The 16,999-nt window shown below is 45.4% G+C and overlaps 1 protein-coding gene across 1 annotated transcript in view; it reads right to left on the bottom strand.

Moving 5' to 3' along the window:
• Positions 1-303: 303 nt before the first annotated feature.
• The window catches only part of LOC146205019 (protein arginine N-methyltransferase 7-like), a 166,473-nt gene continuing 149,777 nt past the window's right edge, over positions 304-16,999 (bottom strand). Inside the window, exon 15 of the mRNA XM_084589688.1 lies at positions 304-601. Within this exon, the coding sequence (XP_084445814.1) occupies positions 355-601 (247 nt within the window). The 3' untranslated portion in view covers positions 304-354. The remainder of the gene's footprint in view (positions 602-16,999) is intronic.

The raw sequence follows: 16,999 nt of genomic DNA, 5'->3' as shown, positions 1-16,999 counted from the left end.
TCGTGCACATCTTTGCTCTACCATTACCCTATCCCCCTAACCGGTTGGGTCCCCCTATTCTGAATTCCCTATCGATTGTTGTAGAACCCCGCACAAAATTTAATTCACTCTTACTTGGCTGTACGAAGACAATCTGATGCCTTGCTTTTATCTGCTTACACTTTATAGCACCATGTGGTTTGATTCAACAACCATATTTTTATTTTCCTTTTTATCGACATTTATAGACATTAAATGGCAACAAACTGCAACAATATTATGCATGATAAGTTAGACTCTGCATAGATGAACATGAAACATAAGTAATTTAAACAACTTTATTAAGTACAAAAAGTTCTCTTGCCCTTGGCATTTTTACTTTTTGGTTTCAAACTTAAAGTCAAAGGACATTGTGCCCTTAGATATGTCAAAGCAAAGCTGAAAAAATAACTTCAAAGCATTTTTCTCAGCTGGCCATACAAAAAAAACACCTTGTTTTGAGAATCTATCCCAGCAAATGGGTCTGCCGGGCACTATCTCTTGGGCTGGCCCACTCGTCGTGAAGTGCTCTCCATCAAGTTGAAAATCGGTCCAAAGTACCACTCCGTTGCAATGTCCAGGCCTGTCATAAGAGTGATAACACCAAGAGAAATCAAAAGGTATACTCCACACTAAAAACAAATTAAAGATGCTCTCTTCAACATGTAGAACATGCCATGTAAATAAATCTTGAGAGTTGTTATTACATCAGTCACTCTCTTTACTCCAAATTATCATCAGTCATTATCGAGCAAGAGGTTTCAGTGCACACACAGAACTGCACTGCATGGGCATAAGAGCATAAAACAAGATAGAGTTACGCAGGTGCATGGGAGAAAACGAAACTAATGTATATATTTCGAACATCAATTGAAGTCTCACCTTTCTGAAATTTTGCAGTTACATATTACTTTCAGCAGTCAAACACAATGCAACTGTTTGTCTCTTCCACAATAGGTTCCATTTAACTGATTTAACTTAATGTACCAAGAGGCACATTATTGAAATTAATCTGAAAACTGTAATATTTACTCTAATATATTCAATCAATAGACATGATGCTCTGCACATTGCTAGTGCCTTTGTAGTAGACAGCACAACATGATCATTAAGTTGGACTACAGGAAAGGTACACAAAGTCTTAAGACAACAGAGCAATACCCAAACAAGGCTTGTTAACACATAATACTTGAATTCAAGCAATCAGACTTGAAAACCATGTACTAAGGCCACAAATATGCAAAGATTTATTCGGGAGATTAGTTTTAAATGTAGCAAGAACGGCTTGCACTTAAAAAGTTGTACCGTCGTTCTCAACGTAACTTGCAATGCTGAGCAGTGTGGCTGCACTGTCTCCCAAAAGCATGGTGCAACTGGCAAGCTGACGGTGGAGCTTTAAAAACAATTTTCCTCTTTCAAATTTCAGCACTCTCCCCTGTGTCATCTGCTCTTGGCAGTATTAAAGTGTTCCATGAGGTGCAAGCATTATCCATGAAATGAACATGTTGCGGCGGTTGGCCTTAATATAGCTAATTTGTGACGCCAACAATCTCTTAGCTAGTGCTGAATTACTCAAAGTTTGGCAAAATGCCACAACTTTCATAGAAGAATGTCTACGATCACAACCGCAGTTAATACAGTGGTCAGTGCATCTACATGGCAAACGCAGCAGTCTCCAGCGCTGCGTGACAATGCAAGGCACACAAAGCAATTGATCCTGTTTACTATCATGGGCGTTTATCACACCCAATCTTGCACCCGTCATGGAGAACTTTGAGAGCATGGTAGATTGCGTTTCACAAGATGATGAGGACTACAGGAGCAGTGAAATCCTTCCCACTTTGTTTTTAAACACGCCATTTCTGACACCATCCTGCATCCGGAAACCACAGTGTTTAGACGCGTCAGTTGCAAGTTGTATTGAGCGCGATAGTAAATAGTGAATTATAAGTAACTGATCACTGTAATAAATTATTTTCTTTGAATTTTGTAATGCATTACTTTTTGCAAGTGGTAACTGTGATAGATTGTGTAATCACGAACTGCGACGTTGGTGTGGCTCACGAGAGCATGTGCCAGTTTTGTGCCCGTTTTTGTTATCACCAGGTGTGCTGATACCGGCCACCGCTGTAGCTAATTAAGCAGTGGTATTCTTCGAATAAAACAAGTTTTGATTTCATGCAGTGAGCCTCTGCAACAGTACATAACAGTGGCGACGAAGCATGGTCTTACCCGAGTACTGGCCGGTTGGCCGGCAGCATGGCTTTCGGGAGTTGCATTCGGGAATTCAACTTCAGTGAAAATTCATCATGGGTAGAATATGTCGAGCGCATAGAGTTATCGTGCACAGCTAACAAGCTCACGATGAATGAAGACAAGCGAGCTGCGTTGCTCACTTGCTGTTGGCCAGAGACACTCCCTTATAGCAACCCTCGTCAAGCCTTCACAACCACCCACTGTGGACTACCAAGTCGCCGTCGACGCAGTGAAGCAGCACATCAATCCGATGCCATCTGAACTATACGCAAGGTACATCTTTTTGAAGTGAGACCAACAAGAAGGGGAGGGCGTGGCCGATTATGTCAGGATGCAGGATGGCGTTGCAGATACAAAGATTCTGTGTGCTTCAGCTGCGGTGGAAAGGGATACTTAGCAAGAGCATGCCAAAGGAAGCAAGCGGAAGAGGAATTGCAGCTGGAGGATAGGGAAGATTCAGTGAAGAGCGAGTACAATGAGTTGTTCAGTGTCAGCCAAGTGAAAGGTGGGACGCCAAAATATGTCATCGTAGTAGAGATTGGGAAGGAAATCGTGCTTGTGGAAGTAGATTCTGGAGCAGCCAGGTCGATTATTAGGGTTGAACAAATTAAGCTGCATACGGCGAAACAAATCAAGCTAGAAGATTGCAACACGCAACTCGCGACATGAACAACAAAAGGTTTCGACGTGCTGGGAAAAGCGTCCATGCCCATGAAGTTCAAAGGCAGAGAATAGCGTCATTGCCAGACCAGAAGCAATTTTGAAGAGATTTCCAGATGTGCTCAGTGAGACATTTCCGGGCGCTGCCCTACCACGCATACATATCGAACTCAAGAAGGGCACCCAAGTCAAGTTCCTGAAATGTCTTAGCATTCTATTTGCCATGAAGGATGAAGTCGTGGCGGAGCAAAATCATTTGGTAGAACTGGGAATTCTGCAACCCATACAATACTCAGACTTGGCAATGCCAGTTGCTGTGGTGAGAAAAAAAAACGGCTTCCTCAGAATATGAAGGGATTATAGAAGCACAGTGAACCAGTCCGTCAAAAGTAATGTATACCTACTTCCGACAAGCAGTTCCTTTTGCTGGAATAGGAAGGGGGCGTGCTTTCTCAAAGTTGGATCTGATGCAAACCCATCCGCAACTGTTGGTCGATGACAGCAGAGTTGCTCACAATTAACACCGTGCAGGGGCTGAACAAAAATTGTCGGATGCTGTCTGGCATGTCCGTGGCCCCCGGGGGTTTTCAAAGAACCATGAACACAGTGTTGACTGCAATGTCACAAGTACTATCCTATCTAGACAGCAGCCTGATTGCCAGCGAGTCTATTGAGGAACATGAACGAATGTTGGTATAAGTCCTCAGCTGCTTGTCCAAATCGAGGCTCAGAGTTCAAGCCGGAAAGTGCAAGTTTTCAAGGAGAGCCTCGAGTTTCTGAGGCATCGGAAAGATGCAAGGGCACCTACCCTTCAAAGGCCAAGGCCGAGGCCATCTACCAGGCTCCGGCACCCAAGAACAAAAAGGAACTGCAAGCCTTTTTGGGTATAATCAATTTCTATAATCAGTTCTTGAAGGGCACGACAGAGGTAGCTGAAAAGTTGTATCGTTTGTTGGATAAAAATGTAGCATGGAACTAGGGTCCAGAGCATACTGAAGCATTTGAGAGCCTGAAGAAGTTGCCAACATCTAACTCGTTGCTGGCGCATTTTAAGACAGATGCCTCGTTAGTGTTATCATGTGATGCATCACTCCTGTAGATGTGGGAGCAGTTTTGGTTCACTGCGACAGCAAATGAGCAGCCTGTGGCATATGCATCCAGAACACTATCTAAGGCAGAGCAAAATTATACTCAGATTGGCCGTGAGGCCCTTGCAATAGCGTTTGAGGTTCGTCATTTTTACCAACACCTTTGTGGGCGGAATTTTCTTATTCTCGTGGATCACAGACCCCTGCTAGGAATTTTTCAGTGGCAAAAGAAAATTCCGGATGTTATTTCTCCCCACATGTTACAGTGGCTTCTAATGGTGTCAGACCACGATTATGTGCTCGAGTACAGAAACACCAAGGATCATGGAAACTCAGACTGGCTTAGCAGGTTACCAGGGCCCCTAACCCGACAAGAGACCGAGGGGCTGGGCAAAACATACTCGTGCTGGAAGCTGTTGAGTACCCTCCAGTGAGCTCAGAGGAAGTGGCAGCATTCACCCAGCGTGATCCCAGTTGTCACAGGAGAAGCAATGAATCCTTGAGAGCTGGCTGCGAGATCAGGTAGCCTTGAAGTATTCGGCATATTGGGTAAGAAAAAACTAGCTGTCTGCACATCGTGACTGTGTACTCTGGGGGAGCCTCGTAGTAATCTCTAAGGCATTGCAAAAGCAAATAATAAGTCTTATGCAATCTAGAAATGATAGCCATGAAGGCAATTGCTGGATCCTACGCGTGGTGGCTGAAGATGAACAAAAGATTGTCGAGTTTGTCAGGCACTGCACGCTGTGCCAGGAAAACAAACAGAGTGAACCAAAGACACCAATGCATTTCTGGACAAAACCTGAATGGCCATAGAGTAGAATCCACATGGATTTCGCAGGCACGATCCTAGGCGTGTTTTTTCTAGTGGTGGTAGATGCCCTGTCGAACTGGGTGGAAATCAAAGTGACACTGTCTCTCCAATCGTCTAAGGTAACCGAGAAGTTGTGAAAAATGTTTGCAGCATATGGATTACCCGATTTGGTCGTGTCTGATAATGACACATCTTTTGTAAGCAGGAAAACCCAGTTTTTCCTGAAACTAAATGGTATATGCTATATGTGTACAGCTCCGTACCACCCATCAAGCAACGGAAGGGTGGAGCGTATAGTATGGGAACTGAAGCGTGCATTACGAAAACAGAGACAGGGCACCATATTATGCAAGGGTTCACATTTTCTATTCAAATAGCACTCTATGCCACACTCAGAGATCGAAAAATCGCCAGCTGAAGTCATGCTGGGCTGAAATTTCAGGACCGCCCTATCAAGCCTGCACCCGGACGAGTGTGACGCAAGATGCTTCCTTCAGCTGCCACTAGGGTTCAAGTCAGGTGACTCTATGTATGCGTGGAACTTCCGGTCAGGGCCTGAGTGGTTGTCTGCTCGCCTTGCTATTGGATAAGACACGTCATGTACGAGCTGCGGACAGCAGACGGAGCAGTGCACCGATGCCACCAGAACCACATTCACAGAAAATGATACTCCGACACCGTGCCACAGACCATCAAAACTGTCCCTCATTCGCTCTTCCGGCCATGTCAAAGGCCTGCCCAGGGGCCTCCTGGACCCAACAAGTGGCAGCCGCTCTGGTGTTCCACTCGTCAACATCACTCACTACGATGGTACAGCCTTAATGACTAAACAGGAAGGGATGTGACAGATCATGTATTCACGTGCTGTGACGCTAGTGCGCTGCAAGAGAGCATGCGCCAGTTTTGTGCCTGTTTTTGTTATCATGAAGTGTGCTGACACTGGCCACCACGTAGCTATTTAAGCAGTGGTATTCTTAGAGTAAATGTTTTATTGTGAAAGCAATACTGCTCGCAGTTTGAGCCTTCAGCGTGGAACGGCGGTGGCCACCACTGACCTTTAGACGAGCCCCGTAGACGACCCCAAGCTGGCAGGAGCTGCTTCCGACTGTGACACCCCACGTGACACGAAAGCGAGAGAAGGGCTCCCAACTCAAGCAGTCGGCGTGGCGCAGTCGGAGCCGCAGCTCAGTTGGCAGGAGCTGCCAACTTGGGTCTCTCGTTTCACATGGGACGCTTATGTTAGAATCAGCCTGCCAGGATCTTGGCACTCCGTTACCCCTCTAGGCCACTAAGGCACATTTATATGGCTTGATTAAAGCAGGGCTTTATGTGTGGGCTGGGGAAGAAGAAGAAGAAGAATGCTCAGTCACCCGCAGCTATTGCTTTCGCTCAATATTCGATTCAGCAGCGTTGAACTCTTCTAATTTTTTTATTCTGTGCAGTAAGCCTCTGCCTTAGTACATAACAGTAACATACTCAGTAATCCAATGTATTTTCCCAGTAATTACCTACTAGTATCCTTTACTTGCTGTTTGAACGAACCTTGAGGTAGTGGGGTGTCTTGGTCTGGACTGCATTTGCCTAAAATAGTGAAGTGATGATTAAAAGTGTGTCTGCTCACCATAATTCTGAATTTCACACTGTTCTCATTTTTGAACTATTCTAACTGGTATTTAGTAAGTCAGCAGGTTATAGACTATATGTGAAGCACACTGACCTTTATTGGTTTATTGGATCTCGCTTACATTTATCGTTTGCTTTTTTTTCTTGGTTTAGACTGAAAACTCAACGCCTAGTTACTATTCCGTCTTCCCCTTTTGTAAGTATACTGAGAGCGTCTTCAGTGTCTGCCTCAATAATTTTAAAACAAAAATTGAAATAAGCATAGACAAAATCTTATTTATTTTCAAATAACAGATCAAGGAAGCCACACCGCTCATTCCAGAGTTAATACAGGGACATTCGTATTTGGTGGCTGGACTTCAAAAAATTACTGTTTTTATGTTCATATCGTGACAGTGATTACTGATCTGAATACAGCAAAGTATCTTCGATACCGATACTCGATACCCTGAAAAATTGTTTTCCAATGCCGATACCAGATCAAATTATTGTCGATACTTCAATACATCACTGAAATCCTAACACAATAAAGGTGTTAATACGATTAGTGGCATTTGGAAATTTTACAGTGGTTTCTAGAATCTTTAGAGCACTCATATAGCGTAGTTTTTCTGAAAGGGCTTCAATAAATACGCCAGCACGGAGTTATTGTTTGGGCAGCTGTCCCTGTCAGAACTTAAATTGAATTGAAGCCATGGTTACAGTTAAGCGATTGCTTTCACAAGCAGCCTAGCAAATTCTTTAAACTAATGCTCTTCATGCGAATCAACCTGCGAGCACTTGGCTGCAAATACAGATTGCATTTGGAGAACTGATTAGTTACATTGCTCTGCATTTTGATAAAATCTAGAAGGAAAACAATAAATATAAAAAAAAGGCTGAATGTTTAGTTCGAAAAGAGCACGATGTGGCGTGCTAAAAGCAACGCAAATGAGGAAGGAGGAAGAGGAGGAGATAAGGCAGGGAGGTTAACCGGTAAAAGAAACCAGTTTGCTACGCAAATGAGAAAAGCCTGTCTATATACGCACACAAGCACACTGAAGTGTTGTATTAGATGAAGATGCCTTTTACAAGCGTGTAAGAGTGAACCATAGCCGCGTTGACTCAAGCATCCTGTAGGTAGTTAGGAAACTCGAGGTTCACTAGCGTCGCTGGAGAAGGATGGCTGTAGATAAAAGATAGAAGTATCTTTTTTAACAGAAAGTGGCTAATATGATGTTAGTCAATTCGCATATTTAAAAAATTAGTTTTTTTTTAAGATAGAGATATCTTTGCAAGTTTGATTCAAGGTTTGCTCAAATATTTTTCACAAAAGAATTGTTTGACAACGCATAACTTGTTATTCGAACTGTGCTGGAAATTTGCATTCATAGCTTTCATGTCGTGCATTTCATAAAATTTTAGACATAATATTTTTCCGGAAAACGTCTAGTGGAAGCCTGTTCCCTGTGCAGTTACAAACAATGTATTTGTTTTCCGTCGAACGCCGTAACTACAAGAACGTGGTTAGCCAACTGCGTTATGGTGGACTGAGGCCTTAGAAGCTTGTGTTCTTGCCGCCAAGCAGAGCCGGCACGCAGAGCCCAGGGGTTAAGGGAAGGGTTGTGCATAAGTTACTGCGTCCGGCAGCACACTTAGGGTGCTGTTTGACGAGAATCAAATGCCACAGAGACGGACAGGGGGGCGGATGGCAAAGGGTGGGAAGAGCGGCTAGGGGTACAGCAGTGTGCGTGATCCTTACTGCGTGTTCGCCTTGCGTTTCCACTTTGTTCATATCTCTCTGCGTGTCTGTTAAAGGTTTAGCAGCTTTGTGGTACGCACTCGATGCTCAAAAGTAAAGCACATCGTGAGCACTTACCATATCTTCCTTCAGTTTTAAGGAAAGGGAATCTGGAAATGTGATTGACGCTGACGGGCCGGGGCATTTGTAGAAAACTCAGGTGGTACTACAAGCCGAGCTGTCGCAGGGACTGTACTACCATCTGAGTGAGCGCCGTCAACAGAGTCTCACAGTGGTTTTAATATTTGAAAATTTTTTTAGTATCGAGTATCTTCAAAATATGCAATCCTTTAAAAATCTATTTTCGATACCGATACTCCGATACTTTCATTTTTGCCCACACGATACCTAATATCGATGCACAAAATGTATCTAAAGATAGTATCAAAGATACATGTATCTTCGATACTGCCCATGACTGAAAGGATGTCAAGCCAAAGTGGCCATGCAAAGAATGGGCATGCTTTGCATCAGTGTGCTGGAGCAGATAATGCTGAAAGGATGTCAAGCCAAAGTTGCCTTGCAAAGAATGGGCGTGCTTTGTATCAGTGTGCAGGAGTAGATATTGCTGAAAGGATGTCAAGCCAAAGTGGGCTTGCAAAGAATGGGCATGCTTTGTATCAGTGTGCTGGAGTAGATATCACTGAAGCAGCAAAAGCATATCTTTTTTAGTAAGATCCCAAGGGACCCTGCACGGCAAAACATATCAAGCCAGTAGACAGAAGACGTATCCATGCCCAGGGAGAGCCTAGCTATTTAAATAGTGCAATCAGCCGAAAAGTACAGTTCTAAACCTTCCAGAAAAAAAAACCTTTAGCATACTGCTAGTTGGCAGCTTCTCTATGCGGTGCCACTGCCAGTCCCTCCTCTCGGTGCAACATCAGCGCTCCTAGTCTGCACACTAACCAGTACAGTTGAACCCTTTTATAAGGGACATACACTGGGAAGTAGTTTTTGTCCCTTATATGAGAGGCCCCTTATAAGCAGGGTACCATCTTCAGATTTTCTAACCAGACCTTGTTTTAGCACAGGCATTCTACGGCTAAAATACACAAAAAAAAGGGGGGTAGATAATGTCGCAAAAGCATTATTATAGCTTTCATTTACATAATGCGTTTGCTTGGTGGACTACCACATTGACCACACCTTGCAACTTTCTTACATTTATTTACTGCTGAAATCGTTGTAAATCTTGGTCTGCTTCATAGCTGCATTGATGCTGTCTCAACACAGCCTCTCCTAGCTTGAAAATCAGATCAAGATCCTCATGGTCAATGTGCCAAAGGTGTATATGTTGGCAAAGTACGTTTGCAGCGACTGCAAAGTGCTATCGTGATGTGACGTGACACAGCGTCTGGTAACACTACAAGTATTCAAGTAAAAAAAGCGCCTCGGAATTGTAAAAGTAATTAACCAGCTTACCACCGAGGCGTTAGAAGCAGCCAAAACTATGAAATATCCCTAAAAAATTAATGCTTGTTAGACAGGGTAACAACGGCTGTGAGTAACAAGTCTGTGAATATCGCTACTCAGAAGAAAAATAAATGAAAAGCAAACGAAGCATCTCTGAGTGGAGCTGAAACTGGTTGGATAGCAAACAGAGAAGTTTATTCGTTCTCGCCACAGCAGAACCACTGCTGTTTTTATGTCTATTGTTTTGGTCTTGGCTTGGCTATGTCTCGCTTTCTAGACACAATGACTTGTTTATGTCAGCAGCAGCAGCTGAGCACTTTCTTTGCATTTACCGGAGATTTGTCAATCATGCTGAAATGCAACTTAATAGACAATTTTCGCTATATTCCTCAGACTAGTGGACATTACACCTACGGTAACTCGTGATAGGAAGCTCCACTAATTGGAGAACCCAATGCGCACTCCCAATATGCTCGCTCAGATGCTCGCATATGCAGTCACAGTTGTGATCTTCGTGGCAAGCCTGAAGAGCTTCTCCACTGCAGGGGCTTCTTTTAGTCATCTCATAGCTGATTGACCTGCTCTTTGTTTGCTGAAGTTATAATTAATAATGATGGCACAGGTGTGTTTCTCTTCTTTTGTTTTCACTATAGCTGCTACTGAACCTGGCGATGAATGGTGCCGCATCTGATGTTAAAATGTCTGTTACAAGCAAAACAGTACCAAACTTTAAGGCTAATTTGTCCTTTACAGCCAACTGTCTTCTACATCCAATGTCAGTTAAAAAGGAGGTCCAATTATTGAAAGTCATAGGGCCGCCAAACATTTGGGTGAACGGTGTCTCTTATACCCGATTGTCTGTTACATCCATGTCTCTTATAACGGGGTTCAGCTGTACATGGATTCCAGACACTCTACTAATCGTAAAAGTATGATGCATCAATGTGTAGTCGCAGATGCCTCTTGTGGGTCTTGCAATGCCAAGCCTGCTTTGCAGAAGCCACGGCAGTCGATGCTTTGTTCCAACCATGTTACCAGTATGTACGTTTACCAGTATGGTAAAAGCACAGGAATCTTCATTAAGATTAAGAGGGGATGCGTGGCTAAAATCACAATTTACACATTAAGTTTTTCCTGTTTTGGATTGTGCATGCATTAAGAAAGAACTCACCAAGTTTGTCATCTGCACAGTAAAAAGAAATAAAATGAATTTTTTTGCGAGATGGGGTGCATAGTGACCATGAACACTGATTTCAAGACCCAGCTGCATAGCAGGCAAGAAACTGAACGCAGAGGAATCCCTAAGTTAGAATCGTTTTCGTGCTTCCTAGCCAAAAAGGACCTGCTATCGAGAGTACAGTAGACAGTTAAAAATAAAAAAATAAAAAGGAAAAAAATTTTAAACCGTGGCAACAGCGAATTGGCTGGCGGATCAAAATAGAAGTTTGGATTGACTAAAAGGCTGCAGGTAACCTTCAAACACTGTTTTCGCACCACTGGGAGCCTCTTTAACCAAAGTGCTCGACAAGCTGGAGATAGGAGGAGGAAGCCTAGAGAAGAGGGACACCCAGAAAGCAGCCAAGAAAAGCATTTCACGTGCGCAGACAAGGGCACTGGACAGCTGCAAAAATGGGGAAAAAAAAGAGAGGAAAAAAAAAGAAAAAAAAAAGAAACATCTCGAAGCAATCGCCACAGAGCAGTGTCGTGCTGAAAAGGGTGGCCCACCGTATATACCTAAACGTGTGCACCTAAATTTAGGCCCTGAATTTGAATAGGATGTTCTGAAATCTTTGAACTCATTTTTCTCAGTTATCACTTTTTGGAAGAGCACGACCATTAGAAAAACTACAATTTCCAAACTCTTTCGGTAAAGGCTGTTAATACTAAAGGTGGTTTCTGGGCTAAAATTTTGTTAGGAACAAGATAAGGTACTTTTTTGGATTCTTAATTATTCTCTACGAAAAATAAAAGTACCAAATATGTGGCATACAATGAAAACAGGAAAAATTAAGTTTGTTTGAAGCCCTCAGTTGCACAAAAATATCTAAGAACCTGCAGTCGGCCTTATCCCGCACAATGATCTACCTAGAAGTTATCCAAGCACAAACGGTTAGTACATTTTCAGGATTTTTGAAATGATAGTTTTCTTATGATGACACACTTAGTTACTCAATGCGGCAACTACAACTTTCTTATATTTGTGCTGAAGTGATGACATTTAGAATAAATTCTAGCAACATGGAGGAAAGTCATTCCTGTAAATTTTATTGAAATAGCTGCAACAGTTCAAAATCTGACCCTTTAGCCCTGCATCCCCCTTTAAGGCACAAGTGCTTTTTGCAAACCTAGTGGCAACAAGGCAAGTGAAGCAAGCCTGATGACATCCACCAGTAGCCTTCCATACCTAACGCGAGCTTCCCGCAAGGCAGCTGTGCAGTATGAAAAATGGTGCTGCTAGACTGGAGGCTACGCCAACAGCATGGCACATTCCTCATGCCAAGCAATTTTTTGACATCTTTCTGTGGCTAGCATGGCCATTAAGCAATCAGGGTTGCACCTGATGATATTTCGCAATAAAAAGTAACGGTTGCAAATATAAAATTTGCAAATACGAATATGAAAAAAGAAAAAAGCTTTGAATATCTGCCCAGAGGAAAAAAAAAGTAAAAACAAAATAAATATATATAGCAAACACTGTTCATACTGCTTAATTCAGAATGCACATTATTTACAAACAATATTAAACTAGAACTGCACAGAAGTGTATACCCTACTGAAAAGCCAGTACAAATTTCATATAGGATTCCATACATACCAGTTTTTTATGCAAAAAGGACCTGTGCCCAATCATCCGCAGCTATCATATTGCCTCTGATTACAGTAAACTCGCTCGGCCATCAAGGGAGCAGAAAAAATTTTGAGCCGAATTATCAAATGGGCCTGAAAAAACTGCAGAAAACCGTTTGCATCCCATCAATTCTACCTGATGAACACCTGCAAGGTGTTTGTCAGCCCTTGATATGAAACCAAAGTAAGAAAGACATTTTCTCATTTTCGTCAAGTGCTTCGTTGTGTGCACAGTGTCGAGAAGGCCCTCTTCACAAAATGGACGGTCCCTCTTAGGAAAACGGCTCCATAGCATTTTGAGGATGCACAGTCTACACGGACCAGCATTGCGGTAAAACTGTAGTGAATATGAAAGTTTCCGGAGTATACGGTAATTTTCGAATACTGAAAAACTCTATCAGTTTTTTGGAATATGAATAAGAACTGAATAACAAACATATTCAATTCGTATCCAAATTCTTAGATATTCACCCACCCATAATAAAAAGTAATCACTGGTGCACCATTAGGAGAAGTGGAAGTTGCAGGGCTTGGTGCGCTGTTCAATACATAGAATGTTGCGCTAATGGAAGTACAATAAATGTGTTCAGCAGTGCTATACTTTAGCATAGAGTTTTCAAGGGGAATCTGACTATATAAAAGAATTAGATTTAGTTTCGTTTATAGGATTTAATGATTCTGGCTGAGAGATGCCGTAGTGGAGGGATCCGGAAATTTCGACCACCTGGGGTTCTTTAACGTGCACTGACATTGCACAGCACTCAGGCGCCTTGCTTTTCGCCTCCATCGAAAAGCGGCCACTGCAGCCGGGATGAAATAATTGATATTATTTAGGTATAGTCATATAGACTGTAGTCTTAACTACTATTTCAAAATGTTGTTACTTTTGGAAAGTTACTTCTGTACTGAGTACAAGATTGGCTGCAATGTACTGGCAGTTGCAACGCTAAAAGTGCACCCCAAGATGCTTCACTTCATTTTAACTGAGAGAAGCGAAGTGGGAAGAGAATTTGACATAGAGATCGCACATTATAGTTCTCTTTTGATACCACGTCTGGATGGCACATAGCTGCTGCTGAGTAAATGGTAGGCAATTATTAGCAGAACAATTTAATTTCATTACCCTCATTTCACCATCCTTTAATGGAAATATGCAGACTAATTGCCACTGTGCAGATTGCACAGAGCTAGAATCTTGAATATTACGTTTTATATTTAAAGGAATATTTTTTTTTGACAGGCTCTCCTCCCATTCACTTTTGAAGACGCCTGATATAGGCAGAAGTATGGTTGCTCGAAAGATGAAAGCGTTTGCAAAAGCATTTCTAACAAGAGTTAGCTGCTCCAGCACAAAGCAGTTCGCCTGCAATGGTTCCAGGCCTGCACGCTGGAAAGATAGCGAAACAGGTGACAAACTTCTGGAATGCTAAAACAGAGGGGTGCCCTCTTTCAAGCCAATCATAGGCTTTTTGTGTGCACCCCTAACATCCCAGATGTTAAAATAAATGTATTTGTATTTGTATACCAATCCGTGCCAGGGACTTTGGACACTTCCGTGTGTACTGAAATTCAAAACAAGAAAGCAAAGATGCAAGATTCAAACATCTTACAGCTACGGAGCTTGTGTTATTGTGTAATGGTTGTGGGATTCGGGCTTGCTGCGGCTGCCCTTTGCGCGGCCGCCGCCCGCTTCCCAGTTGTTCTCCCCGTTCCCTTTCTCCCGCCTGAGGCGGCGGAGAGGGGCTCGAACGACTTGTCACTGTCGTTCGGGCCACAGCTCCGCCCTGGCGTCCCAGTGGTTGTTCTCATTGGCGCCTTTTGGCGGGAACACGGCACCGCTTCGACAGCCGCGCTCGCGCGACTGTCCGAGCGGAGCCCAGAGAGAGACTCCTCCGAGACATCGCAAGGTGCGTACGCAACTGTTCTTGTCTGCCGGCCTTTGTCCGCGCAGACCAGTGTGTACTCGAGTTCGTCTGCTCCGGGTCTTACCTGAGAGCGAAGCTCGAGCCTGTCGATGGTGATCCAACGATCCGCGACAGGCGTACCTTGCGGTGGTTGCCCACACTCTCTCAAAGGAACCCTTTGGTCACTGCGAGAGAGATCACAGCACGCCCTTGCGTGCTTGCGGCGCGCACTCCGTGTCACTTCGTGCGCGCAGGGGAGCCTAGCTCCTCGCGCGCTCCCTTGACACGGTGACTGCGTATGTGTGTGTATGTGCGTTTGTAAATATGTGTATATGTGTGCGTATGTGCGTTTGTAAATATGTGTATGTGTGTGCGTATGTGTGTGTGTGCCGCTGGAGGATGGCGTTTCAATAAACGTCTCCTTTGTGAACTCGGAGGTTTGTGTCCTTGCAGCGAAGTGCTCTCCTCCCGATGGAGGTTGAGTGCGCGCTGCAGTGTTTCAGTGCGCGCGCGGTGGTTCGTGGCCTATGTCCAAGTAGAAACCACAACTGGCGCCCAACGTGAATTGTCCTTGGCTCCATGAGTCGTTGGACAGCACATCGGCCGAGCCGGTCGCCTTGACGATCAAGCTCATGCGTCATGCCTGCCGCCCCCTGCGCGGCACTCGGCAAAGGCACTGAAACACGCTACATGGTTCTTCGGACCACCCTGCGGTGCGACCGTTGACCATATGCCTCCGCTGTTTCAGCTTTACGCCGTTGCGGAAGCAATGTGCGCGACGCCGCCGCTGCCGGCATCTCCGCACAACAGCACCCGTACCCCGCTTGCAGTCATTTCTGTTCGGGGAACGGCGAGGCGTCGACCGGGCTCCCTCTGGAAACCGGACCGAAAGCGCGCTCAGTTGGCTGATGCGGCTCCTTGAACTTGCGAGCCGGCTGGCGCGCCATTCTCTCTTGGTACAGCATTTCGACTTTTCGGTGCAGTATCTACAGGGGAGAACGAACGTGGTAGCTGACGCGCTATCCCGTGCCCCACTCGCCCGCGGCGGCGTCTTTACGGACGGCGGGCGAAGGGGGCGAAACAGCGGACGAGCCGCAGAGCGGCACGGAGGGGACGCCCGCAGACGGGTTCCCCATTCCGCTATCCGGGTAAGCAGCGCTTCGCAAAGCAGGCGAGGGTGAAAGCTCTTTGTGAGCACATCTGAGACGCCGATGCTAGCGGAAGTTTTGCTGCGAACCTGCGGGGGGACGAAACCAGGCTCTCCTTTGAGATGACTGGGATCGTTTTCGGCCATGAAGAGCTACGACGGTCCAGCAAAATGACCCGTTTTGTCGCGATGTCAGCGACGGTCTCTGGGAGACGAAGCGCCGTTACGCTGCTTGTATTGCAGCGGGCGCAGCGCCGTTACGCTACTTGTATTGAGCGGGCGCAGGGGGGCACGAGCCAGCGTGTGTCGCGGCGTGCCCCGGGGATTCATGTTTGCTGGGCCATGACGGGCTCGCGCTGAAATACATAACCACGGATGATGAGTCCATGAACCATTTGAAGTGGCTATTCCCCAATGTCTGAGCGGCGCTCTGTTGCGTTTCTCTCATGACAAACCATTGGCTGGTCATCTGAGTGGCTCCAAGGTTTCAAGAAACTGAGTCAATCGGTGACTGCAGCCCGGCATGAAGCGCGACATTTTCCGCTGTTGCCGTTCCTGCCATGTCTGTCAAATGGATAAGTCAAGGGGTGGCAAGCCACCGGGCATGACGAAACCAACTGACAGTGTGCGTCCGTGGCAGATGGCCACCTGCGATTTCATGGGGCATTTCCCCAGTAACAAGCAGGGGCTCATTGCTGGAGAATCCCCCTATGGGGAAAGCCAGCCGTGCCTACATCGCAGACCTGAAGGCCCATGCGTAACGGTCTGACGAGCTTGTACTGGTGCCCATTGTCACCACAGGCAAGTGCCAAGGCACAACCGATGCGGTGGAACACAGCCGTGCCCCACACCGGTACTAGGTGAGGCGACGTTCACCTGTGTGACTGATGCCGGACGACGGGCCTTTTCCGCAACCGAAGGCATACCGCTTCACCGAGCGAGCTTGCTCGTTCAACCCTACCCGGAAGCAAGGTTGGTCTCCCCCTTTTCTGGCTCGCTCAGTTCCAGCCTGTGTGCTTTATTTTTTTTTGTGCCTCTGTTCCAATTTTTCGCTTTCTTCTGTTTCCATTCTTGCTTCTTATCTTGTAAATATTGTACAGTGAGTGCCTTATTTTGTACAGCGTGTCTTCACTCATCTTTCTTCTTGAAATTGCGAGGGATGCTCATTAGGCAGCCCCGACGCGCGGTTTTTTCTGTGTGTGTGGAAATGAAGTTGGGGCCGTTTGGGGACGGGGAGCATGACGATGCCCCTTTCACCCAAGGCCGCCGCGGCGGTTGCGAAGGTGCTCGGGACAGGTTCGCCGCGGAAGGTCGGCATCACCCTTTGGTGTGTGAGTGGCTGTGCGTGTGCGTGCCTGGGCGTGGAGGCGACGACATCGCGCCATGTGTGTTTGCCGGCGTGTGCGGACCGCGGTGGAAAGGAAGCCCCGCGCGGTCTTCCCATGTGCG

Source organism: Amblyomma maculatum, chromosome 1 (genome assembly GCF_055883805.1).
Source record: "Amblyomma maculatum isolate TAMU_Amacu chromosome 1, ASM5588380v1, whole genome shotgun sequence".
Lineage (NCBI taxonomy): Eukaryota > Metazoa > Arthropoda > Arachnida > Ixodida > Ixodidae > Amblyomma > Amblyomma maculatum.
Note: the sequence above shows the minus strand (reverse complement) of the source record. Positions and strands in the feature narration are given on the sequence as shown.